The sequence below is a fragment of the Sinocyclocheilus rhinocerous genome, unplaced genomic scaffold (genome assembly GCF_001515625.1).
Source record: "Sinocyclocheilus rhinocerous isolate Xijiao unplaced genomic scaffold, SAMN03320098_v1.1 scaffold3201, whole genome shotgun sequence".
NCBI classification, from domain to species: domain Eukaryota; kingdom Metazoa; phylum Chordata; class Actinopteri; order Cypriniformes; family Cyprinidae; genus Sinocyclocheilus; species Sinocyclocheilus rhinocerous.
This window is the reverse complement of record NW_015662182.1, coordinates 550,722-577,942: the sequence shown is the minus strand read 5'-3', so window position 1 is coordinate 577,942 and position 27,221 is coordinate 550,722. Positions and strand designations below refer to the sequence as shown.

The 27,221-nt window shown below is 37.3% G+C and overlaps 1 protein-coding gene across 4 annotated transcripts in view; it reads right to left on the bottom strand.

Annotated features, from left to right (window-relative positions):
• The window catches only part of LOC107727960 (serine-rich coiled-coil domain-containing protein 2-like), a 69,333-nt gene extending 45,114 nt beyond the window's left edge, over positions 1-24,219 (bottom strand). For 3 of the 4 annotated variants that reach the window (XM_016538004.1, XM_016538006.1, XM_016538007.1), the window contains exons 1-3: positions 23,954-24,219; positions 3,918-5,306; positions 2,312-2,496 (exon numbers count right to left, since the gene is read on the bottom strand). In XM_016538004.1, coding sequence (XP_016393490.1) covers positions 2,312-2,496; positions 3,918-5,271 — 1,539 coding nt within the window. In that variant the 5' untranslated portion in view covers positions 5,272-5,306; positions 23,954-24,219. The remainder of the gene's footprint in view (positions 1-2,311; positions 2,497-3,917; positions 5,307-23,953) is intronic. The other variant, XM_016538005.1, reaches the window with a different exon arrangement.
• Positions 24,220-27,221: the final 3,002 nt, after the last annotated feature.

Here is a 27,221-nt window from a genome sequence, read left to right as displayed (position 1 = left end):
CAGAGTGCTTCACAAAGCCCACGTCCATGATATGCTGTCACTTCAAGAGGTAGTGCACAGATCCAATATCTACAACTGTTAGTGTTTATGCTCACCCATATAACTGACTGACTGGCATTGTGTGTATTTGACTCTTCGGCAAAAAGCCATGAAAGAGAACTCAAATTGGGACTGCTTCAAGGACATTAAAAATAGTAATTTACTTTTGGTCTCATAATTAGAAGCTGCTACTAATCTAAGGGTGGGCGATATGACAAAAATCTTTTACTACAAAGAAATACGGCTGTCACAATACCAAAATTCACAATGATTTTGACGAAATCTTGTGAGTTCAGCAATAAGCCATGAAAGAGAACTGGAATTCGGTAAAGTCACTACACCAAAATGTGAAACCAAAATCTTACAGATTTCATAATTCTTAATATCACCATAAAACTAATTACTTTTGACTTCACTTGACAACTACAACATTATTCACTCATAAATCGAACTATACTAGGCCTACAGCAAATCTCAACTGGTTTATCATTTATAATGTTGCCAAATGGAAACTATCCAATTGCCCAGCTCTTTTGTGGACTTTAAGGCAATTTCTAAATTTCTGTAAATCTGCTTTGAAACAATATTTTGTGAAAAGCACTATACAAATAAAATTGGCTTGACTTCAGTTATATGTTCAAAAAAAAAAAACTTATATACAGTAGTCTCTGATTAAATCTGAAGAAAAGCAATAAAAATGCTGAATAACATTTTAGTCTAAATGTGACCCTGGACCACAAAACCAGTCTTAAAGGGATAGTTAACCCAAAAATGAAAATTTGATGTTTATCTGCTTATATCTTAGGTCTGATGTATATCTTAGGTCAAGATATAAATACTGATCGTTTCGTGTCTTAGGACATCAATGTGTTGTCACGAGCCGCAGGGTTTAATTTGGATTTGTCTGTGCATGTTTTTTTTACTCTCATAGATTTTGTTACCATTGCCATGCATTATACGACTGATAGACTGTTAAAAATCATCATATGTGTTCTACTGAAGAAACAAAGTCACATACATCTTGGATGTAATTTTTGGTTAGTAATATGCATTGCTAAGAACTTCATTTACAACAACAAATTTAAAGGTGATTTTCTCAGTATTTTGATTTTTTTGCACCCTCAGATTCCAGATTTTCAAATAGTTGTATCTCGGCCAAATATTGTCCTATCCTAACAAACCATACATCAATAGAAAGCTTATTTATTCAGCTTTCAGATGATGTATAAATCTCAATTTTGAGAAATTGACCCTTATGACTGGTTTTGTGGTCTAGGGTCACAAATGGCAATAACCACATTATTTTTTCATCATTGGTACATAAACCAGGCCTATATTTAATGTCATACACAATGCACATAAGTAACTAAACAAACATGCAGCATAAACAAAGCCCAAAAGTAGGCCTACGTATCATGGCATTAAATATCCACAAGATGTCTCTGTCAGACCAGTCAATTACGTGGCAGTCATCAGAGCCAAATATTAATAACAAATTTTTATTAAATATTATTTAGCAAAATGTATTACTATAATACATTAAAGTAGTGATATGAATACGCAAATGTTGTTTATCTCATCTAATATGTTTCATGTTTACACAACAATCTATTTTACCAAACAGAGGCATAGTTGACTAATTGATTAATTTAGAATCTGGCTTAAATACTGAAAGATAAATATCATTATAGGGAGAGGCAATTAACAAGCTATCATAGATGCAAAGGAGGATAAAGGCTAGCACTGTAAGCATAAATGCCGAGTCATTCTCTCGTCTGACTTTGCTTTCATCTCACTATTTACTGACGCCATGAAGCTGACAATCTGATCCTCTGCTTCCAGGGGAAAGACAAATGGATATCAGCAGGAGCCAATTTGGGGTACTCTCATTATTATGATGCATAATCACAGATGCACCTGCAATAACTCAAGCTGACACCCTTATCCAGGCAGTCTCTGGGCTATGAACACAAGACAGACTTCACTTTAACCACACAAAAAAATCAGCAGTGCTGTGCATTTCAGGAGCTTGCAAACAAGATTGCAGAGAGTTGTCTAGAGGAGTGATTCTTCACTGCAGGGGGGATTGCTTCAGGAGCTGTACCAGCAAGTTAAATAACCACTACTAAAAATAAAAAAAGAGATGCGTAACCTCAATAATCCTCTAATTATGAAGCTGTTTATTAAAAAAAAGGTTATGTTATTGTGGTACTTCTCTCTTATAAGTCACTTAGGTCAACTCCTGCATTAAAAAAAAAAGTTTTGGACTCACCATGCTGTTGAGATCAGAGTCAAAGCTTCCACAGGGGTGTCCAGAGTCTCCCAGTGCCTCCATTCCCTCTTCGTCCCACATGTAAGTCCCTCCAGAGCTGTCTGAGGGTGACAGGTCCAAAGACGAGCCATGAGGAAAATGGCCTACAGGAGACAACGACTCATGCTCAAAGTCATCTTTACCAGCTGAAAGAAAGACAATAAGCTGGGTAAGAAAGTGAAAGAGAGATATATGTTTAAGTATCTTAGTGACAGTATTACATCATTATGCTGCCTTCTAAGGTACCTTGTTTTGGCAAAAATCTAAAGAAGCATCAAATATATGCTTTGCGGAAATGCAATGCAGCATTACATGCAGTGTTGAGAAATTCCAATAAAAATATACAGAGTATATATGTATAGTACATACTGAGAAAAGAGGATCTTTTGTGAGAGTTTTACAATTATTCAAATAATAATCCCACTGGCTTGTGTTTAAGGGATAATGTAAAGTCAACCTGTCATTACTAAACCTTGACAGGATGATCAGGGGCCAGATTCATGATACATTCTATTTTCTTCTTATTTTCTAACTTAAGAATAAAGTTAAGAATGTTTTGTATTCCCAAAAAAAACATTTCTAAAGAATGTTCTTACCTTTTTTATAAGATTGTTCTAAGACAAAATTTAAGAATATTAATTCCTTAAAAGAATGCTCTAATGCTCTAATAAAGAAAGTTAGGACAACCTCCAGTTAGTCTTAAATCACCAAAGGTAAGATGTTTAATGAATTTATTGGGTTGTTTTAAATATTAAGCATTACATCATAAGACTAGCTACATATTAATATTACTAGGGATGTGCACAAGTGTTCTCATCATTATGAGTGATGTGTTGAAATTCAGAAACAACTCTACAAAAATTACTTAAATTAGTCCAATAAGGGACCTCATTTCTAATTTTATAATTACGACATAATTTTCGGCAGCATTCAGCAAATATGAGAGTGGCCAAACATAGGACGCATTCACTCTAGAGAGAGCGTGAGAAAGAGGGAGCACAAATGCAACGGACCGCTCCATATTGGTTTTATAAAAATTATTATTTAAAAACACATGGTGCATAAAAAAAAAGTGCTAAACTCCCATCAAGCCAGGCATAACTGAAATAGTTGTGCACTTATTATGATTATTACAGTAATCTGACTGCAGGCAGCACAAAAATACAAAAAGACACAAAAACAAAGTTTTTGAGGTGTTTTCCATGCATTATTCAGCAAGTGTTCAGCAAGAACCGTCAATCACCAAATTATGCCTGTCATTTCATTCTATAAAAAAAAATTCTTAAGAATACATTTAAGAACCATTCAATTATTGCATTTATGAACATTCAAGAATTTTTCTTTAGAGATTTCTTAGCTTCAAATATATTTTTCATGAATCAGGCCCCAGGACACCAATAGTGAATGGAGGGGTCATCTAGCACACTCTGAAGGTAGCAACCAAAGTAGGCTGCAGACAGTGAGTCAACTAACTAGGGTTTGAACAGTCAAAATGTCAGAAACAAATGTAGAAAATCGGAAAAGTTGCTTTGAGGTGTAATGGAAATAGATTGATTCTCAGTCATACCTGTGAGGCCCATCCCTGCCCAGTCAACAGTTTCGGATAAGAAGGTGTGCAGGCTGGTCACTGATGATTCCTCATTGCACTTGGTAATTAGAGCGCTGTCATCTTTACATAGTCCTAAGTGGTCTAACCCCTCATTGAGGACAGGCAACAGCAGGGTCTCACCTCCATTCCCGAGATTATCGAAGTCATCCATGTACTCTTCACTAGTGTCATTGTGCTCCACAGAGGAGGACGATGATAGCGACATGTCCTCCAAGGAGGGGCCCAGACTCCCCTCAGCCTCCTTTGCTTCAAAAGAAGTCTCATTTGGGGTAGTTTCAATACTTTCAATGTTGCTACTTGGTTCTGAACTGTTTTCTGCCATCTTTGTAGTGTCTTGGACATTTTCACTCAATTCTGCTTCTTTCTGGACAGCTCCAGGGAAAACAGTAAGTGGATGTTTGGTTAGTGTTGGACGTGTAAGTCTATAACTGAGCACCGAAGGTTTGTTACCTGAAAAGCTTGGTAAAAGGAATTTCTTTATTGTGTTTGTCTGCAAAAGATGACTGCTAGTAGTTACAGAATGCCTTGGCATTTCATATTTACTTACTTTTTCTTTGGATAATACTGTGTTTGGCTGTATGAGGGATGATCTAGCCACTGGAGACTGTGCCAAAGGTCTGGGAAGTTCTTTAGCAAGCTCTGTAGTTTTGTTAAAGGAGAAGGAACGGGTAATAGGTGGGTTGGTGGAGCATGCTACCCTCTTGGAGTGGGTGAAACTCTGAGAGCACACTATGCTCTCTTTAGAGGCAGACTTGATGCTGTCGTTGGACAGGGATAGTTTGCTCTGCAGGGTTCTTTGTTGGGGTACATGGCCAACACTGGGCCCTGAGGAGCCACAACGCCCATTACCACCACTTACTCCATTCTGAGTAGCCATGTCATTATACAGGGGATTCCATGTTGAGAGGCGTTTGGGAGTAGTCATGCGGATTTTGCTAGGCTGAGGTATGCTCCTGGGACAACTGCTTTGTGAAGTAAGGACTGCACTTTTACATTTTACTGCAGCTGCAGGGAAAGGTTTTTTATTCACCATCATTGGGGACCGTGATTTTATAGTTACACTAGTCTCCTCATCCAAGCTGTCAGTGTGTTGAACTTTATTTCCAATGTCCTCTTCATCCTTTCTCCAATTTAGGGATTGCAGATGTGTCAAATTATTGTGCCTGCCTAGAGGTACACCTTTAGACTCCGAGGAGGAAACTGGGAGGGCAGATCCTTGGGGAAGGTTGGTCATGGTGGTGCCTGAGGGACGGGAAGCAAACTTGGGCAACCTGGAGACCATGTTGAGCTGTTTGACTGCCTTCCTTTCCATCAGCTAGGTTCACCACCATGGATGTGAGGACAGAACTGCAAAAAAGAGAGAAAGAGAGGACGGAATATGAACCAAGAAATGTTGTACACCAGAGGTGCCCAATCCTGTTCCTGGAGATCTGTCTTCCTGTAAAGTTCAGCTCCGACCCTGATCAAACACAACCGAACCAGCTAATTAAGATCTTCAGAAGCACATGATGTGTTCGATCAGGGTTGGAACTCTGCATGTAGGTAGATCTCCAGGAACAGGATTGGGCTCCAGTGGTGCAGCGCATGGATATGCAGGGTATGCACATTGTAATATCACAATGACGACTGATGGGCCCTTTCATATTATTTTACATGTATATTCTGTTCTACTCTGTGATTTAAAGTCCCAGAAAAATCTTTTACATATATTCAAATTCGATAATGTGATGATGCAAATAAGGGCCAATGACGTTCCGGCAAAGTATTTCATAATTTGACAGGGCATAGTGGAAGAGAAGGCTTTCTTCAAGAAATCAACCAAATGTGGACTTCACACATAGCTTTGTTATGCCTTCAGAAGATTTTCAATCAGAGCATGGTAATCAGAGTATGGACTACTAGTATTGGTACTTAAAATTATTGTCATCAGATATTATGTTCCAGCAGGAAACTAATTTTAAACCAGAATCCCATGTTAGATTTAGAGGTAAATGAATCTGACAAAGCAATCACACAATACAGTATAATTATTCTGCCAAAGCTTAGATCATTGTCTAGAAATTGGAGGCCTAATCCCTGTTTACTAAGAAATACAGTCTTTATTAATTATTTATTAAGCCAATAAATAAAGAGCTTTTTGAGTTTTTTTGCTCTGGGATGCATTTAAGCGGAAATACTGAGCATGTTCATCTGAAGAAATAAAGTAATATACATATGGGATGGCAAAAGGGTAAATAAATGATTTTTCATTTTTGGGTGAATTATCCCGCATTTAGCGTTACATCTTTTCCCACTGTGATATCCCATTGGATGGAGTAATAACTTCTGCTAATTAATCAATTTGAGATCTCTGAGATGCGGCTGTATTGAACATGGCACCTGACTACTTCACTGTAGTTGATTTTTACTACACAGTGTTGATTGTTGAGTTGTAGTTCCAACCATGTACGTTTGTGATGCTTTTTGCAAATGTTCGTTTGAACTATGGTTTCAGGAAACACTGAACCAACATTGAACTACTATGTTGGTAAAGATGGAACTTGTGACCATATTATGCTAACAATGACACCAATGTTCAGTTTATGGAGCTCTCTTCTAAAGAGACTTCTGATCTTAATCAGGTGTGTTAGAAAAGAAAGACATACAAAATGTGCAGAGCAGTGGGGCGCCAGGACCAGAAGTGAGAACCACCTTATTCCCTGTCCTCAGACTTCCCCTTGTTTGAAGGGAGCAGGCAAATTTACAGGCAAATGATATACAAGGACTTTAAAAAGTGTCTCAATATTTTTAACAAGGAGACATCATATGAGAGTTCCACCCTTCCAGGCAATACTCTGATTAAGAAGATTAAGAAGATTAACCTGATGCAGGGGTACAAAGCATTGCACATTCATTACGTTACAAAAGTTCAAAAGCCCTGTCCATGTTAATGAATTCACTGGAGGGATAAAGCATGACCAAGTGGAGATATTGCCGTATTGCCAAGAGTTGGTGGATACAAAGTATCTATTCAGCAGCAAGAAAGAGCAACATGCCCTGTGACTAACTGAGATCCATCAGTACTGGAAACATGTTATGTTCAAGCCTCTAAAGAATTTGTTTATAGTTGAAATGAAAAGTCGGTAAACCATTTTGGAATTTTTGATCTGACACAATCTGACTAAACTACCAACACACAAATAACCAAAGAACTAAGTGACCCATTGATTTTAGTAACTTAAAGCATCCTTTAGCAGCAACAAACTACACCAAATGTTTCCTGTAGCTGCTTATAACATTTGCACAACATCGAGGATTAATTTTGGACCTTTCTTCCCTACAAAACAGTTTCAGCTCATCAACATTTTTTGGTTGCATAGCCCTCTTCTGGTTATGCAGATCATTCTTGTATTGTTTAAATTTCTCATCAAGTAATCAACAGAAAAAGTACTATGTTATTACAAAGATCTTTGGGACATACCATGGTAAGTACCTTTAAAATATCGGTGCTTGAATTTTACAATCATTCATTATAGGATTAAAGCTACGAACTACACTAGCAGAGTTGCGTTTTTTATGGTTGCTGAGCAAGCAACTTTATATGCGGCATTAATAGAGTGCTGCCGTGATGACTTATTTTTGTAGGCCAACAGAAGTTAGCATCGCACTGATTCCCTTGACAAAAACTAACAGAATTTTCCCATTGGCTCTTGGTTTATTGCAGAAAATATGCTCTGTCACCAACAAAGAATGCCTGCACCAATAAATTTGCGGTCAAAAATTGCCTTTACCTGTTGACCTTTACCTGTTACTCTATTAGTTAAACAAGAAAAGTACCATTTAATAATGATTGGGTTCAGACCCATCTTATTTAACTTATCCAGTAACAAATATAACTGAAGAGTTTTTAAAAGCTAAGCTAAAATCAATAAAAAGTCAACTTGCATATACCACAGTGTCCTCCAAATGTTTAAGAACCAAGTGGGTAATACTGCTAATTGCATCATACGAATTCCGTTCTTGTCTATAAGCAAACAGCCATGGGCGTAATTTAAAATTCACCTCAGTTTTCAATAAAGACAAAATATTTCTCAAAACATTTAATTACAACTTATGTAAATGAAAAAAGGCCTAAAATCACTATTTTCAGCTGGGTAAGACCTCTGTGGTAATGGGGTAATCACCATTTTTTTCTATAATGCAGGAACCATACGTGAATCCAATGAGTATTGGAAAAGTGTGCACCAGACTGGGCACCAAGCTCTTCGGCACAAGTTTTTAGGAGGCAAGAGAAAATCTCATCCAGTCCTATATATTTTTAATGCATATCTGGAGGAACAACAACTCTCAGCTCCCTTCAAGCTGTCCACCTGGAGCATCATGCCCATCTATCTAACTGCTTATTGAGCTCCTGATTTTAGCCCATCCCAATTCTTATTATTAAAAGCCCGCACCAACTCAGTTAAAACATGCAAACTCCTCACGAAGGCCTCCTGAGTCTGATTCGAACCAGGGACCTTCTTGTTATTAGGCAAAAGTGCTACACCCTGAGTCACTGTGTGCCCAACTATGATTAAATTAGATGCTGTGCATTTCATTTGTGAAATTTTTAAGAGCCAAACTAGAGTTAAATGATTCTGGATAAATTGAGAATCACATTTTTTTTTTTTTTCACATAGAGATCATTATGAATTAATTTACTAGAGGTTGTGACAAAATATTAATTGCTGCAGTCTAGCCTATTTAAAAATGATTAATTAATGGGAATGATTTTTATTTTATTTTTATTTTTTTGGAATGAATGAATTATTCAATGACTCACTCATAAACACTTGTTTCATTACTGGATGAATCAGCAATTTTGAACGAATCTCTTGAATGAATGATTCAATGACAAATACAGTTTTTAACAATTGACACAAACATTATTTGAAGCGCCAGTTACTTTCAAAAGGTGATTTGCTCTATTTTGATCGCTACCATAAAACATCAGTGTTTATATCTGAACCATAAACTTCTGTGTTTATAGCTGTGGATCATCCAGATAACAACACAGTATTAAGAATCAAGTGTATGTAAACTTTTGAACAGGGTCATTTTTATAAACTCAACTATTATTTTCTCTTGTGGACTATATGTAAATATCTTTGATGTGAAATATCTTATTCAGGTCAGTAATAAATAAAAAAATAACATGCCTTTTTGTATGATCCCTCTTATTTTGGTAAAATAATTAAAATCTTTCAGATACTGCAAAATGTATGTAACATTTTTACCACAACTGTATATAAATGTGTGTGTGTGTGTGTGTGTGTGTGTGAATTTTTTTTAAAGAAGTCTCTTATGCTCACCAAAGTTGTGCTGATTTAATCAAAAATGCAATAACATAGTAATATTATATTGCGAAACATTATCACAATTTAAAATAACTGTTATTTTTTAATTATTACTATTGTTGAAAACATTAATATTTTGGAAACTGTGACACATACAACAAATATATTTAATATAGAAGAAAGAAGTGTTAAGAAAGATTGAAACAGCCTACAAGACCACATGTGACATGGGATACTGTCATGACAATTCCAGGAAGTTATTTTTGATCCTGCTGAGTCACTGAAAAGAGTGCAGCTGGATTGAAACCCACTGGACTGAACAATTAAAGATCTAACAGGAGAGTCGATGCACCTATAGCCATTTACTTACTTCTAAGACACACATTTGCTTCTCGTCACTATTTGCATGAACTGTATGTTGTGCTAACTGAGTGAATGTGTTTGCCGTCAAACTCCCAGACACACCTATGCTTACACATGACACATGAGGTGGTGCAAAAGGATGCAAGCATGAGAAATCAAATATTGTCTGTAAAAGGCCAACAATAATAGACAGATTAGACAAAATGACAGACACATATAGATGTGACAGAAATGACTCACTGATAAATGGCATCCCACACACATCTGTATCATTTGATAAAATTATCACAGGCCTATCACAGTGTAACTATATATATATATATATATATATATAGTTACTCACACTGGCTGAGAGTCTTTTCCAGCAGTGCGATATTCTAGTGTTAACAGAACTCTAACCGTTTCACTGTTTGTATCACTCTGCTTGCAGTAGCTTATTTCTCACAGTGAGTGTCCACTATAATTTTAAAAATAATACTGTTTTTGTGTCACGGAATGTAGTTTTAAGAGTTTTTTTAAGGCAAGGATGTAGTTGTTTACACTTCAAATATGCGGTTTGTTAATAAATATAACGTCTATTTGAAAAATTGCAAATATTTTATTTCTTCAGAGCAAAAAATAATGACTATCATAACTAGAATCTCATTCAGTGTAACAATATATTTAAAAAAAATCTTGTTAGGCATATTTAGAATGAGAACCATTAGATGACATTCAAAGACTCTATTTAAGCATAAGTGCAGCCACTAAAAACTGATTAAATGTAATTTTGAATCTTTACCAATTTTTGCCATTATCCTAACCACTTAACCACTAGGTTTTACCCATTTGTCAGGAAAAAGTTTTTAATCATTTTAAATATAATATAATTTAGTATGATCACTTTTTATTTTATATATTTTAATAAGTACAAATCTGATAAGTATGTTTCATTTTTAAGAAAAAGTCTTAGATCTTTGAGTTCAGCTCATGAAAAATGGGGGCAAAAACAAAAGTGTTGCGTTTATAATTTTGTTCAGTGTATATCTGTTACACTGAATGATGATGGAACATTATTTCACCAATATTTTGTCATTTTCAAAAAAGTTATTTGAATCATTAAAGTAGACACTTTACTTGCATTTAATATGCTTTATATGCATATAAAATCACTTTTGTACATTTAATTTGATGCAGACACCAAAATGGAATGTCTCATCTGGTAACATCATGACACAATCATAATTTTGATGGTAATACAAAACTATTTATATGAATTGCATACTTCACAAATGAAATTTACTTTAGATTATTCATAACTAATGAATAAGTCTGGCATTATGTAACCCTTACGTAAATAAGACTGAAATGTTCCTATTAAAAAAATCTTACTCTAAATTGTGATGGGATGAGATGCATTAGTAGCAGCATTTGAAAGCAGTATAGCTGATTTACACCTGTGACACATCAATTGATTCTGTATTAATGTTGCAAACTGTGAAGTTGCTCAGCAACTGTAATTAACTAATCTCTGCTTTACATCACACCCTTAATAACAAGTTTTTCCTCATCTTGACTTGTTTGAGGCGCATCCCACTCTGTTTTCACATTTCAGAATCAGAAAGAAATCAGAATCAGAAAGAGCTTTATTGCCAGGTATGTTTACACATACGAGGAATTTGTTTTGGTGACAGAAGCTTCCACAGCACAAACCGAATGACAAGACAAGACACACATAATAAAAAGAATAAAAATGGGATAAGTAAATGGTAAATAACAATATACAAAAAAAATAAAAAAAAATAAATACACAACATACAAAGTATATGTTTCTTTGACATTCTTATGTGTAATGAAAAGCATTCCTGCTCAAATACATTATATCTACTGTGGTATAAACAGTATAATCAAATCTGCACAGTATACTGAATACCACCTAGATTTTCACAAAGCTAACAATAAATGACATGGACAGCATTACCACAACCATCTAAACAGTTACAATCCAGCTGTTACAAACAGTTTGTCCAAAGACTATAGAATACCCAAGACGTGTCACTCATATAGTTTTGAATGGGGAAAAATGCAACACTCAATATGGCCACTCTATTGAACGAAGCCCCGCCTACTGAGTAAAAGAGCCAATCGCTAATCTGTAAATTCAGCACGTTGCTGCAGCTGCACAACCACCCCCTGTAATCGTATCACCCCATCGTAAAACGTATCGTTAAAAGTTGACTAATATTAAATGATTTGCAGCTTCATCTTACCTTGCTCTCTTTAACGTTAAACTGACGCTTCGCGCTCTGCTTCTGTAAACAGTAAACCCCGCCTACTTTTATTTGATTGGCCATCTCAGTCATTTTGACGTTGATGAGCGCTGTTAGACTGCTGAGGCTTTGATCTGAAGCACCTAGTATGTGCAGCGGTCGCGCGCCCATCCGTAGACTAGCGCAAGTTTATCACACTTTAATAGTATTTATAGCTCCTAACAGACTGTGTTACTATGAGAAGTTATTACCTCAAAATGTACGTTAGTATGCAGTTTTCCCTATTGCTCGCATGCCAGCGATTATCCCTCTGCGTGCCACTGTTGGCACGCGTGCTGTAGGTTGCCGACCCCTGTTCTAGACGCTCCTATCAAAAAGCACAATACAAAAGTCCAAAGGATGGTGGAGCGGAGGCGGAACAAGGGGAAGGATGGATGGCCATGTCAATGGAGTGGAAGAACTGGAGACAAGGGTGGAGCAGGATGCCAGGGCAGAGCTGGCAGAGCAGGAAGCCAGGGCGGAGCCAGCAGAGCAGGAAGCCACCAGGGCGGAGCAGGCGGAGCTGAAGACCACCACAGCAGAGCAGACGGGACCGAAGATCCCCACAGCGGAGCAGATGACCACCACAGCAGAGCAGACGGAACCGAAGATCCCCACAGCAGAGCAGATGACCACCACAGCAAAGCAGACGGGACTGAAGATCCCCACGATGGAGCAGAAGACCACCAGGGTGGAGCTGATGGAGCTGAGGACCACTTCAGCGGAGCTGATGGTGCAGGGGATCACCAAGATGGCTCAGGCTGAGCAGATGTCCACCAAAGTGGAGCTGACGAGACAGGAGACCAAGGCGGATCAGATGGGACTACAATAGAGAGCACAGAGAAGTTAACAACCGCCTGTGCGGCCGTAACAGAACAGGCAGACAGTTCAGAGACGGCCTTCTTGGACATGACAAGACAGGCAAGGAGCTCAAGGGTGACCTCTGTGGTTGAGACAGGACAGGCAGGGAACTCACAGGCTGGCACCAACACAGGATTGAGCTCTGGGGCTTGAGCGGGATCTGGAGCAGACTCATGGACTGGAGAGGGCTCTGGAGCAGACCCATGGACTGGAGCGGGCTCTGAAGCAGATTCATGGACTGTAGCGGACACTGCTGCCTCAGAAGGGTGTATAGCCCAGACACACAAAATGGCAACCACCATTACTGGAAGGGCAGCGGAAGGTGGGAGAAACTCTGAGATCGCTGGGCTTGAAAACACTGAGACCACCGGGCTTAAGAGCACTGAGGCCACCGGGATGCCTGCCACTAGCACTGACATCAGCGGTGGGTCCACCAAACTGGACATCAGTCTTGGTTCCCTGGGCACTGCCTTACTAGCTTCAAGTGCAACTAGCTTCAAGCAACGTTCATGATGGCCGGGAACACTGGCATGGCATCCATGATGGCTGAAGACTCTGGCATCGTGTCCATGACGGCTGAAGACTCTGGCATGATGTCCATAACGGCTGGAGTCTCTGGCGTGGTGGCCATGATTGCTGGAGACTCTGGCATGATGTCCATGACAGCTGGAGACTCTGTCGTGGCAGCCCTCTTGCGGAGAGGCTCTGGACTGGCGGCCATCTTGTGGAGAGGCTGGGCTGGCAGCCCTGTCATGTTGAGACTCTGAAGTGGAAGCCTAGGCCTGGGCAATAAAATGGTATCGGTATTTATCGATGGTACACCATCATCGTGGTGGCCATGATTGCTGGAGACTCTGGCATGATGTCCATGACAGCTGGAGACTCTGTCGTGGCAGCCCTCTTGCGGAGAGGCTCTGGACTGGCGGCCATCTTGTGGAGAGGCTGGGCTAGCAGCCCTGTCATGTTGAGACTCTGAAGTGGAAGCCTAGGCCTGGGCAATAAAATGGTATCGGTATTTATCGATGGTACACCATCATCGATAACGATAGAAAAAATGTTCAATATAGCGCACAATAGTTTCATGCTTATTTCATTTAAAGGCACATTATGAGTGACAAGCAGACACAACTTTGACTGTTGCACTCGCGTCTCGCACAAGAGATGAACAGAAAGCCATGTAAAGTTAAAAGAGGTTCAACTTTTAGAAAACATGTCTTGAGAATTTGTGGGGGGTTTATTACATTCCACTGTGTCTTTTAAATGCAATCGTGTGATCGGCACTTTGGCTATTTGTATTAAGCTATGCAGAAAAACAATGATGCTGTTTTGTTCATAATTGTTTATGCAATTTACAAAATTATATTTGATTTAGAAATATTAGTTTAGATGGTATGCCCTTTTTTATAGACAGTCGTTATTTCATTGCATCGAATAAACAGTTTAATGAGGTGCATTATTTTCCTCATTGCGCCCCCTTGTGGCCTCAGAAGACAGGTCAAATGTTTCCTCAACACTTATTTAATCTGCATATAAAATATAAGAAAGGAGATATTTGTTTCAATTTTATTTTATGTTTGACTGTTAAAACTAAAATAAGTAGTTGTCTTAATAAATTGGGTAAATTAAAAATACAGTGGTTAAATGTAAACTTTTTTCTACTGCTCTTTAAGAAAGGTTATAAAAAATGTTCAATAATTACCGAACAATATGAAACATTATATTGTGATAAACCGTTTAGCTATATCGCCCAGCCCTATGGCAGCCATGTCATGACGAAACTCTGGTGTGGGAACTACAGGGCAGGAAGGTACGTATAGCACAGGGCTAGCAACCATTAAAACATGACAGGCTGGTAATCGTGGTGGGCCAAGTTCTGTGGCCCCTGGGACTTGGTGCATGGTGCATGGCAACTAAAATATTAGTTAACGACTTAAATAATGACTACATAAAGAACATTTTTATTAAAAGAGAAAAACTCACCAAAAAATGAATGAGAAATGTAATCCTAGGGCCCTGCTAAAGATGCAAACACTGACAAATCATTAGTCTGCATGCAAACAGAGGGGAAGAGACCCAAGTCCCCTTCATTTGAGGTGTTACTTACTACACAGCTCTTTATATAGATATCCGTCTCCACTGAACTGTCTGAAATCACGCTGTAGAAGTCAACATATCTGATTTAGATCAGACATGATGCACTCCCAGCCTCCAAGAATAAGAGGAAGTATACATCATCCCACAGTCACAAGATCATTATATCACACACACACACTTAAAATGATTCATTTTAAGTTGTTCATCACATCATCTTCCATCTTCCAAAACTTTTTATACTGAAGGTCATTAATCAGTCGATTAATATGCACAAAACTACAGAATATTTATTTATTTATTGGATGGATGCAGAAATTATGACAGAAGGTTAATTTTTAGGTGAACTACATTAAGGCACTGCAAAATGAGCATACAATTATTCACTGGCTATTTTTAAGCAAATTGGGGCAAAGGAAAAATATCACTCTCATTTTGTCTTTCAGCATACTAAGCACCACATAAGCATTTAAACAATCTATGCTGACTTACCCTACAACAAAAACTTTACTGCTTCAATCTCATCACACACCTCTCTGGCCTTATCAAGCCTCATAGAAAGACTTCAGATGACCCAACACCTTTGAAGAGATGATGCTGACCCCTGCGAGGACCCCAGATGATGCCAACTTGAATCGATATGCACAGCTGCCAAATTTTCTCTATATTGTAATCATTATGATCACACTGTAATAATTGCTTTAATGAGCTTCTGCCTAAAATTAATTAATGTTAGCTAACTGTAAGATTCTATTTTCTTGAACTGTTAATTTGTGAAATGAACATTATTTGTACACATTCACTTCTGCTTTGTAATGTAGACACATGCATTTTCTGTAAAGCTGCTTTGAAACATTGTGTATTGTTAAAAGCGCTATACAAAAAAAAGAAAAGAAAAGTGGTTTAGTCCATTGTAGCTGTAGCTTTGGCAAGAATGTCACCAAATATTCAGAACTGGGGAGACCAAATGACATTATGTTTAAACACTGAAAACACTGGGGGGGGGTTGTTAACATTAACTACCATGTTGTGTTTTATTTCCGAGTGAAATTACTTATCGAACAAGAAAACACATAGGGCGGGACATGATTTTATCCATCTGTTGTTGATTTAATTGTGAAATGTGAGTAGTGAGCATTGTGTATTGGACTGCATGCAAATAAATTAACTGCAGCATAGTCTTGCATACATCAGCAGAAAGTCATAAACATTATATACATAAAAAATATGTAAAGATTAGTTGCTTACAATAAGACCAGTGACTTGCATTAAGAATATTTGATTTCATGTCGAATATACATGAGCAAAAATGTGTTATATCATGGCTGTGATTCAGCTATACGAACAAGGAAACAGCTAATCACAGCTGTGCTGATAAATGGCCATAACATCAGCTTGGTAGTGGCTGTTGTGTTAAAATCTGAATTCAACATTAGCAATCACTTTATTTCAACTTGAAGGGCTCTGATAACATATCTGTGAAAATAAGAGACATTACAAAAGAGTTTTGAAAAATGTATGAAAATAAGTGCATGTAGGTGTGGGTAGCTAATATATGTAACTGCCATCAAAGCTGGTTAATTAAAATAATATGACATGCATATAAATTGCAGCCTTTGCAATTTGATAATTGCGCTGGTAAGCCATTTTGTGATTTTGGCTTTATTCTGATCAATGGTGCGACCCTAAATTCAACTGACAGAACATAAGTAAGGAAAAATGAGGGAGTGTCCCAAACAACCATCTGGTGTGTGGAACTTCTTTTTTATACCATAGATTCAGGGTCTGTCATCGCTATAGTTCAGAAGATGCGTTCAAGCTTCCGTCACTAATTTGATACGTTAAAACTAGCAACAATGTCTTGACTCATTTCTATGCTTTAATTTATTTATTTTTTTTAAATGTGGGGGAAAAAGTGAATGTTTTGCTGTTTGGGGGCTATGCAGTAGTTTTATTTGCCTTTACCTGCACCTCTTGGGCTGGTAGAAGACATGATAGGGTATAGACTGTTTTGAAAATCACTCCAAAATCTCATATTATGCAGAGTCGGGTCTAATGAAAAGACTGAATATAACAAGGTTAAGGCCCTTGCTGTAGTTATTTGATTGGTCCATCACATGCTGGGAAAACAAAGCACATGCAATATGTAAAGAGCACTTTAAAGCCACCTGCAGGCACTAGACACACCTTATTTTCCTTATTTTATGTTGCTACCTTTAGGGTTTGACTCTATTTCAAAGCACCTGATCTGAACAAATCACCTGAGAGTTCAGAATGGGACAACAAAGCTACATCAAGCAAAGTTTGCATAGTTTGTCTGAACTAAACAAACACCAAGTCACTGTGCAAATAAAGCACACAAAATGAATGAGTCTGTAAAAGTTTCTGAAGATACAGCTGCAAGAACAAAATTATTAACCCGTATGGAATTACCTGGATTTCTTTGATTATAAAACATTGATTGATCTTCATATAAGTCACAAATATAAACACAATCAGACTAAACTATTAACACACAAACAGGTTTTCATTGTATTGAAGACATTAAGTGATCGTTCAAAGTGCAAATTGGAAAAAGTAAGTGAAACCTGGAGTCTAGTAACTTGTAGACCATCCTTTAGCAGCAACAACAAACACATTTATTGTTTCATGCCACAGCTTCTCAGATTATGGTCAGGACTCTGACTTGGCCATTCCAAAGCATGAATGCATCTTCATTTGATTTACTTCTGTGCATTGGATTGTTTTGTTGATTCACCCCACCACTCTTAAGTCTGAAGTCAAGCACTGTTGTCCTGACATTCTTTGGTAAAATGTCTTGGCACTTTGGAATTATTTGTTCCTTCAATGAACACGTTTACAAACACCAATATGCTGATAACTACCAAAAATTATCTTACTGAAATGCAAACCAATAACCTGACAACGCAAGAAAGCTGTGTTTTCCAAAAAAACATTTTAAATCAGGTTATTCTCTCCAGTAGTGACATTAAAACATAAGATTCTGTGTATCTGACTCAAAGTATTTCATTGCAACAAGTTGCAATGTTAAATAAAGAATTTAAATGTCAGTGAGAAACCTGTACAGACATATTCTTCTCTTATGTTTAAAGTTTCTACAACTGTACCCTACCACAAAATGCTCACTCCTGCTAAATGGTGCTTAAATGGATTACTAGAACATGTGTGTCAAACACAGGTCCTAGAGGGTCACTGTCATGCAGAGTTTAGTTCAAACCAGCTCCAACACACCTGCCTGGAAGTTTTTAACACTCATAAAGGCTTTGATTAACTGGATCTGGTGTGTTTAATTAGGAATGGAGCTGAACTCTGCAGGACAATGGCCCAACAGGAAAGTTTGACACCCCGGCTCTAGAAGAACCAGGTTTTGTGTGCTTTCTTTATTTAAATGGCAGGGCACCTGTGCAACACATCCAGTCTCATCTCCTTAAGGCTGGCCACATACTTGAAGATTTTAAGGTCTTTTTTATGCCCTATTTGCACCCCCGATTCAAGGCTTGTCACAAATGATTTTTTTGTCCAAAAAATCCTCTATTGTGTGGTGTCATTACGATTATTTAACTGCTCCTAATCGAGACTCAAATTGTAAATGTCAAACATGTTTGTCACCCATATTCTTTTTTTTCACTGTACAGCAGAACGCGTGCCAGGAGAGCCAGTTGACAACGTCAATTGTCCTCCATGTGTTTTTATTCTCAAGTCATGTTTGATCTTGCGAGTCACTGTGAAATCGTTCCTACAATCAACAAGTGTGTGGTCTCGCGGTCTGGTTGAATCATCTAGTGTGCAAGGTCAGAGGATTATAAGGCTAAAAATCGGTTGAAACACTCTTCATGTCTGTGGTCTCCCATGGGTTTAAAATCGGTTAAGAATTTAAAATTGTCTAGTGTGACCCATGCCTAACTTAAACACCTGACACCGTTTTTGCAAAAGCTGTTAACTTACATTTCCCCAGCTTGCACTGTTAATGATTACTCAGTGTCTTCAATAAAATATTGAAAAGTACAATTGTTTGTTTGTTATTTGTTTTGCCATATTGTGTTTGGTTAGAAATGTGACTTAAAAGATCACAATGTATGAGCAATTAATGAGAAAATCCAGGTGTTCACAAACTTTTTCTTGCAACAGTACATAAATACTCTTGTGTAATCTGGATTTGGAGGGTATAAACTTCTTAGGTTTTCCTCTTTAAATGTGAGTGAGATTTTTACATATATGCAAACAGCGACAAAAGACCAAGAAAAACACCGCACACACACTGATCCCTATACTGTATATGACTAATTCCAACAAGACCACCTCCTGAAGAGAAGCTTTCGAGCAGCCATATTAGAATGCATTTACGATGCAGGTCTTGATGCCCAATTTGTTGACTACATCTATTTTTTTTGAAAACCATCTTACATCTTCTTTTTTTAAAGAAAAAATCACACTAATACGCTTCTAATATTCAAATCCGTTAAAGGATTTTTAGGCTGCGTTAATTAGGTCAACCGGAACCGGGAACACTCCCCAGAACACCCGATGTACTTGCTACATCGTTAGAAGAATGGCATCTACGCTAATATTAGTCTGTTTCTCTCTTATTCCGAGGTCACCGTTGCCACCAGATCCAGTCTGTATCCAGATCAGACGGTCACTGCAGTCACCCGGATCCAGTATATATTCAGACCAGATGGTGGATCAGCACCTAGAAAGGACCTCCACAGCCCTGAAAAACAGCGGAGACCAAGACAACTAGATGAGCCCCAGATACAAATCCCCTGTAAAGACCTTGTCTCAGACGACCACCGGGACAAGACCACAGGAACCAGATGATTCCTCTGCAAAATGTGACTTTGCTAGCCTGAAATTGAACTGCTGGTTTTGTCTGGCCAGAGGAGAACTGGACCCCCGACTGAGCCTGGTTTCTCCCAAGGTTTTTTCTCCATTCTGTCACCGATGGAGTTTTGGTTCCTTGCCACTGTCGCCTCCGGCTTGCTTAGTTGGGGACACTTCATTTCCAGCGATATCGTTGACTTGATTGCAAATGATTGCAAAGATACTATTTAAACTGAACTGAGCTGAATGAAGACATCACTGAATTCAATCATGACCTGTCTTTAACTGGAAAATTAGTGTTTACTATTGTCATTTTTGCATTATTGACACACTATTTTCCTAATTAATGCTGTTCAGTTGCTTTGACACAATCTGTATTGTTAAAAGCGCTATATAAATAAAGGTAACTTGACTTGACTTGACTTGACTTGACTTAAAGTGACCTATACCTGATATCTCCATTTACACTATACTGTACACTTGGAGAAACATCCCAAGATAGACATAAAAGCTTACACCAGAAAAGATGTGAAAATGGCTCAATTTGCAATGGATGCAGACAATACATGCTTCTGCTTGCTCAAAGGCTCAAAAGACATAAAACTTCAGCATGAGTCTACTGGGTTGAGCCTTTGTCCTCCATTGAAAAGAGTCATGTGATCTCATTCTGAGATATTGGTATTAATGTGTTTTTTTCCTGCTTACACATTTGTGGGTCATATCTGATCTGAGCCACATGGGAGGGAAAAATATGATTTTGGTCACTTGAACCATATAATTTAAATACAGCCTTAGTTTGCCTGACCACTAGAGGGTGTCAACAACAGCTGATACTTCGACCTAAAACAGGGGTGTCAAATCCCGTTCCTGGAGAGGCACCTTTAAGCAGAATTTAGATCTGTAGCTGCCATTAAACACACCTGAACCAGATGATCAAGGTCTCTTTCACAGCTTACTAGACTTGTATGTTTGTATGAATTCTTACGATGTGATTTGTATAAAAACGTATGATAATGGGGCATAAGCAGACTGTAGGAAAATGTGGATTATACAAAGTCATATGAATTTGTCACTAATTAACAAAAATAATAATAAATCGTCATGAAACTGTTGGTGTTCTTAATTCTAATCAAACAACGAAATAAAAACAGAAAATCACTAACTGCTCTTGATTGAATAACTTTTGTGTATATTTAATTCATAGACTATGCAGTGTTTTATTTTACTTTTGATTACTTATTCAATTTCTTTCTTGAACAATGCTGCTCACTAGGTTAATGACATGGCTTTTTTATTATAAAGTTTCTTGAGGTTCATTTATTTATTAGGTCTTTGAGAATTGTAAAATTGCGCAGTATATCATAATGACATATATTATTTATCGTTATTGTGATAGAAGATGCATGCATCTATGCACTGATATCACAACTGGGACATTTCTTCACCATGCACAGACATCCTCTGGCTTGCCCAGACTGCACAAACCACACCCAGCCATCACAAACCCTGCCAGAGGGGTCAAAGCATGAATTATCTATAGAGATCAGATTTCGGTGAAAGCCAAGAACAGTACAGAGAAGAGTTTATGTTGTGGGGGGTGGGGGCAGGCGCGGATTAATGCACAGGCTTGCCTAGGCTACAGCCTAGGGGCCCCATGTATGCAGGGGCCCCTGATTGGCCAGAATATTTTTTTATTATTTTAAATTTACTTCAGGTGAACAAAAAAGACTCTCATTGGCCCATAAGAAACATTAAAGGAGGAATCATTGCAGAGCGTCGGACAAAATTAATGTCTTGTATTGTAGAATGCACGCACTGCACTGCCGAGAGTTCGCGCGATTGTTAAATCGAAACCGAAAGTAAAACGCGCGCGCGCATTCAAGCGATTTTAATACTCCGCGTTTTGAGAGCGACTCCCTCACGCGCCAAATTAGGCTACATACAACATCTAGGCTGTTATTAGTCTGTAGGCTATAATAGGTTGTGTAGTTGTCTATAGTATAGCTCTGTATCATGCTTGAAAAATGTGTTCTCTATTTGCACTTTGAAAATTGAGAGAGTATACTTTCATTATGACTGCACTTATTGTTTGCACTTAATAAGACTAAGAAATAACTGTGTTGTTTATTTTTTGTTATTTATACTGTTTTTATTTCTGTTCAATTTTTGAAAAGGAGTTCAGTTAGGAGGTCAAACGTTCTAGAAGCTCATAATTCATGTACAGTTCTAAGGTCTGAAGAGACTGAAGAAGCCAGTCAGTTGAGTTTGTGGCAAAACCTTTTAAAGTGCTCGAGTGTTGTTGTCTTTTACTGCATATGATAATTCATACCCAGAAAGTAAAACTGAAATGACATTTATTACAAGATAATTAGTTAAAACAATTCAAAATGCCTGCACCATACAAAATGAGTGCAAGACTGAAAAATTTAGTAGGTTGGGGCTCACACAAAGAGCAGCCTAGGGGCCCCTGATCACCTTAATCCACCCCTGAGTGGGGGGCATGGATCTTTTTATCCAGTATGTTCTGAACCACAGCAAACAAAACTGCAGGACTTTACTAACTAGTATCAGTTAAGCTTAACTAACTGGATAATCATATTAGAAAAAAAGTGTCTAATCCCCTTCTTATCATTAAAGCCACGTGAGAGAGAAAGCAAAGATCAGCATGGTCATTATTTCCATCATACAGGTTAGACTAAAAGTTATCTACAAGTAGGCTAACCTGAATTATGCAAGAGCTCATGGATCATTAATGATTATGAGAGATCATTATTGGCCTCACAGTTTTGGCCACATCAGTATTAGTCTTTTTGTAGCGAGGGAGTGTCACATTGCCTAAAGACCATCATTACCTGTGTCTGACCTTCAAGCTTTCAAAACACCACAAAAGTCTTCACATCATCTGCTTGCAATGCTCTTATCACATAGACAAGAAGGTTGCATTGGAAAAAAGCTGAAAAAACATTAATTGTTTTGTTGTTGTTCTTTGGAACAATCAATAGACATGGCTATCATGGAAAATCCTTCAGAAAATGCCTTAAATTTCATGCACCCACTTAATCAGGGAAAAAATTAAGCATAAAATATAGAATAAGACATCAAAAAGTTTAATAAGATATAACCTTGCAAAGAGAGTTATATGTCTCAAATCTAAAGTTTGCAGCACCCAACTAAAAAAGGGATGGATAATTAAATTAAAATATACTAAGACAAAGTGGAATTGCCAGACATGTGATAAGATGATGGATAGATGGATACTGTTAGACTAGGATGGTCATTCTACAACTGTGGTCACATTTCCACCTGATTATATATATATATATTCATTTTTATATTTTTCCCCAATTGAATAATTATTCACTTTAATTTTCATTAATGGCTGTCACATTATTTTTTAAGTGATTTACATGGTGTTCTTTTAGAACACAACATTTTGATTAACAACCTATCACAAATAACAGAACAGAGTAACTAGAGTAACGGAAAATACTAAATTATTATTTCAAAAGTATTTCATTCAAAACGTTTACAGGTGCATATCAATAAATTAGAATGTCGTGGAAAAGTTCATTTATTTCAGTAATTCAACTCAAATTGTGAAACTCGTGCATTAAATAAATTCAATGCACACAGACTGGAGTATGAGCCAAAATCATCACAATTAAAAGAACCAAAGACTTAAACTACTTCAGTCTGTGTGCGTTGAATTTATTTAATACACGAGTTTCACAATTTGAGTTGAATTACTGAAATAAATGAACTTTTCCACGACATTCTAATTTACTGAGATGCAATATGTAAACTGTTAAATAATGTTTTACACATTTAACTTTTTACTTATTTCATTTTGTCAAATACACTATATTTCACAAAAAACTTTTAAGTTTTAACTTGCAAAATGTGCTTTAATGCATTATGAGGAAAAAAAAAAAGCTTATTTACAATGTCTTCATAAGTGACTTTCAATAATTAAATGAAAACTAAATAAAAACAAGATTATTATTGTAAAATTAAATTAAACGCGTCTGTGTGTTCAAACGCGAGTATACATTTTAGTTTTTCCATATTAATATAAGTGACAGCATCTGCCACTGCTAGTGCAGAATGACCCAGGATTGTAAACAAAGACAAAAGCGCATCAACTCACATGATCAAACCACTACGAGCAAACTATAGTACTAACATAAATTAACGTAACGTAACAAGAACAACAGAAAAATGTTGGAAAACGCACAGTCAGAAGGAAACCCACACCTTATCTGAACGGCCGCCTGTACGATTTCATCCGATTGAAGGCGAATATAGCTGGGCGTGGAAATCCACCACAGGAGTCAAGCCCGTTTACTGCCACTGTTAAAGCTTCCACCTGATCCGACGCTTAGTCGATACAGTTGTCCGTGCATATGAAGACTAGCTCTGCTCGTCACATTCTATGTTATTGTGAAGGAAGGTATGTCCTGCCGGCATGAGAGCGTGTTGTGTGAAAACAGCTGACACTGACGTCAGCATTCCTCATACTGCGGGTATACCCGGAAATGGGCGTTGCTTAGCGGCGCGGGACGTTCTTTCTGATTTGGGCCTGTCCCTATCATAAGAAGATGCCGCATTCGGCTGCAAGTACGCGCCCCCATCTGGCAACGATCAGCAAGGTTGTCGGTGGGGAAACAGAGCTTCTAGAAACTCCGAATCAATTAAACCAAGTGCTTCGCAAAATGATTCACTACATCTAAGCGCTGGAAACACCGAGCCCTGGCGACACTAGTGCTGTAAACACCGCACTCTGGTGGTCAAAAAGGTGTAAATGCAACTGTAGCACGGTCTAAAAATGTATAATGGCACCTTTCACAAACTAATTCATGTTTTCACAAAATTGTAATCTATTATGTTAACTAAAAACTATTAAATATAAAGCGTCTGTGCATAATGTGTTCTTTTATTAATTTAGTGCTGGTTTTATGTTGGCTAGCTATTTTTAGGGAGAGCTTGGCTAATCCGGCCAGTTAGAGTAATTTACTGTAGTTCACTCTTTATTATGCACATTGTTAAAACTAGCAGACAAAAGCCGTGTGAAATTTTCAAAGAAAATATATCGTTCCAGCGTTTATACATTTATTTTGCTGAGAACTTTGGGAGTGGGCCCGGGGAAAATATTCTTTCACATGGCACGAATTGCAGGAATCGAAAGGTAGCCTATTTACTGATTTGGTGGAACAGATGATGAAATATCATTTGGTGTTTTGCCCACCACTCCACTGGATCCAAAAAAGATACTATTATATTCCAACATGTGCATCAGCTGTGGCACTGTGGACTCTTTGTATCTCATCTGTTTTATAGTACATGAGCAACTATTATTTTTTACACTTACATTTATACATTGAGTAGACACTCTTCTCTGTATCTCCTGTCCTCTTGCTGAAGTGTTTATGTTGATTGTGGTTTTAGCGGTGTAGATGTGGCATGGATCTGTGCTCTGCATTCAGAAAATGTCCATTCCTTGACTGCAGCATCAGCATTGGCTTTACGGCCAAAAGCTAAAGTCTTAAATCTAGGATCCACAAGTGTCACCTTGTCTCTTTATGGACTTGACAGCTCAGAAGCTTTAAATTTGAAAAGTTGTTAAGTCTTTCATCTGCTGTTGGTGGCTTTCTCATTATTTTTATGAAATATTACATTTCTGTGATTTACATGTAATTCCAAATTATTTTTTCTTCAATTATAAAATTATTTTTTACAAATTATAATTATGTTTGGCTGTTTTTGTCCATTAATTACAGTAAATACAATAAAAGACCTGAAAATGACTGTCCATCTACAGTCCCTATAACCTGACAGCTTCAGAGGACATAGTGAAGAATGACAGAAAATCCCCAAATCCATATGTGCAAAGCTTGTCACGTTATACCAAAAAATACACATTTAATACCCATTATAGCCAAACAGTCTGTAATAGCCTCCAAAGGTGCCTCAAATAAGTATTGCGTTAAGAGTCTGAATAGTTATCACATGTTTTTTGCTTTTTGTCATTAGGGTTATGGAGTGTAGATTGATGTAATTAATCATTTTACCAAAGGCTGCAAAATGTGGGAGAAAAATGAAGGGGTCTAAATACTTTCTGAATGTTACATTCCGGCTCAGGCAAGCAACAAAATACAAAGGGTACTTTGTCCAAATATCAGATATTTATTAACTTAGGGATTCAAAAAAAGAAGCAAAAACAACATAAATATATAAACAACAATAAAGAATTGCATAATTAACAGAATTAAACTTAAATAGAAAGAATAGCAAAAAGTCCAGCCCAGCTCATTGCAGGAACATTTCACAAAGGATCCAGGTCTCTTAAATATCCAGTTTGTGATTAATAACCAGGGTTGGGAGGGCTACTTTTAAAATGTATTCCATTACAGTTACAAATTACTTCATTAAAAAAGTATTCAGTAACGTAATCCAAGTACCACAATATAAAAGTAATGTAATCTGATTACTTTTGGATTACTTCAAGTTACATATGTAAATAAGTCTAAAAAGCGATATATAAGTACTTCTATTTAACTATGACTTTAAAATGAAAACTAATAAAAACTATAGTAAAAACTATTTGAAACTATTAAAAATTGTGTCTTGTTTCACCATCTAGATATTATTATTACAGTTTTACAGGTTTTTTTTATTATTATTATTTTATTTCTTTAACATGTACAAGTAAAAATAAATATAGTTTATACACAACATTGAAAAATTTACACCATATACAGATTAGTCTATTTTAAAATAAGCCATGTCGAAATTTGAATGAAATGCTATCTTTCTGTATTTCATTGACTGATCCTGGGTGTGGGGACTCTCATATAAATTTTTACATTTTCAGGCTCATTTTCCGCTAGAAAACTTACAACTGCAGTCATGCACACCATGGAATTTTAAATCACTAACAAACACTATATACCTGCAAATATTCAAGTTGGTTAAGCAGCCTTTGTAAAGGGGTCATATGATGCTGCTAAAAAGAACATTATTTTGTGTATTTGGTGTAATGAAATGTGTTTATGCGGTTTAAAGTTTAAAAACATTATTTTCCACATACTGTACATTATTGTTTCTCCTCTATGCCCCGCCTTTTTGAAACGCGTCGATTTTTACAAAACTAATCGGTCTGAAAAGCGAGGTGTGCTCTGATTGGCCAGATATCCAATGCGTTGTGATTGGCCGAATACCTCAAGCGTGAGACGGAAATGTTACACCCCTCACCATACTGTTGATGCCGTCTCCCGGAGCGACAAGACAAAAAACATGAAAACCCATTATAAACGAGGCATTTGTTGCATCCAGTGGGGACATAATTACGGATTATAATGACTTATACTGTCTTTTTACGCGTTACGTTGCGCCGCGTAAACATAAAACCCTGTCTGCATTTGTGATCAGAGAAATGACAAACAACAAGCGCTACTCTACACTAGGGCTGGTCTGAATACCATTTTTTTGAGCTTCGAAGATTC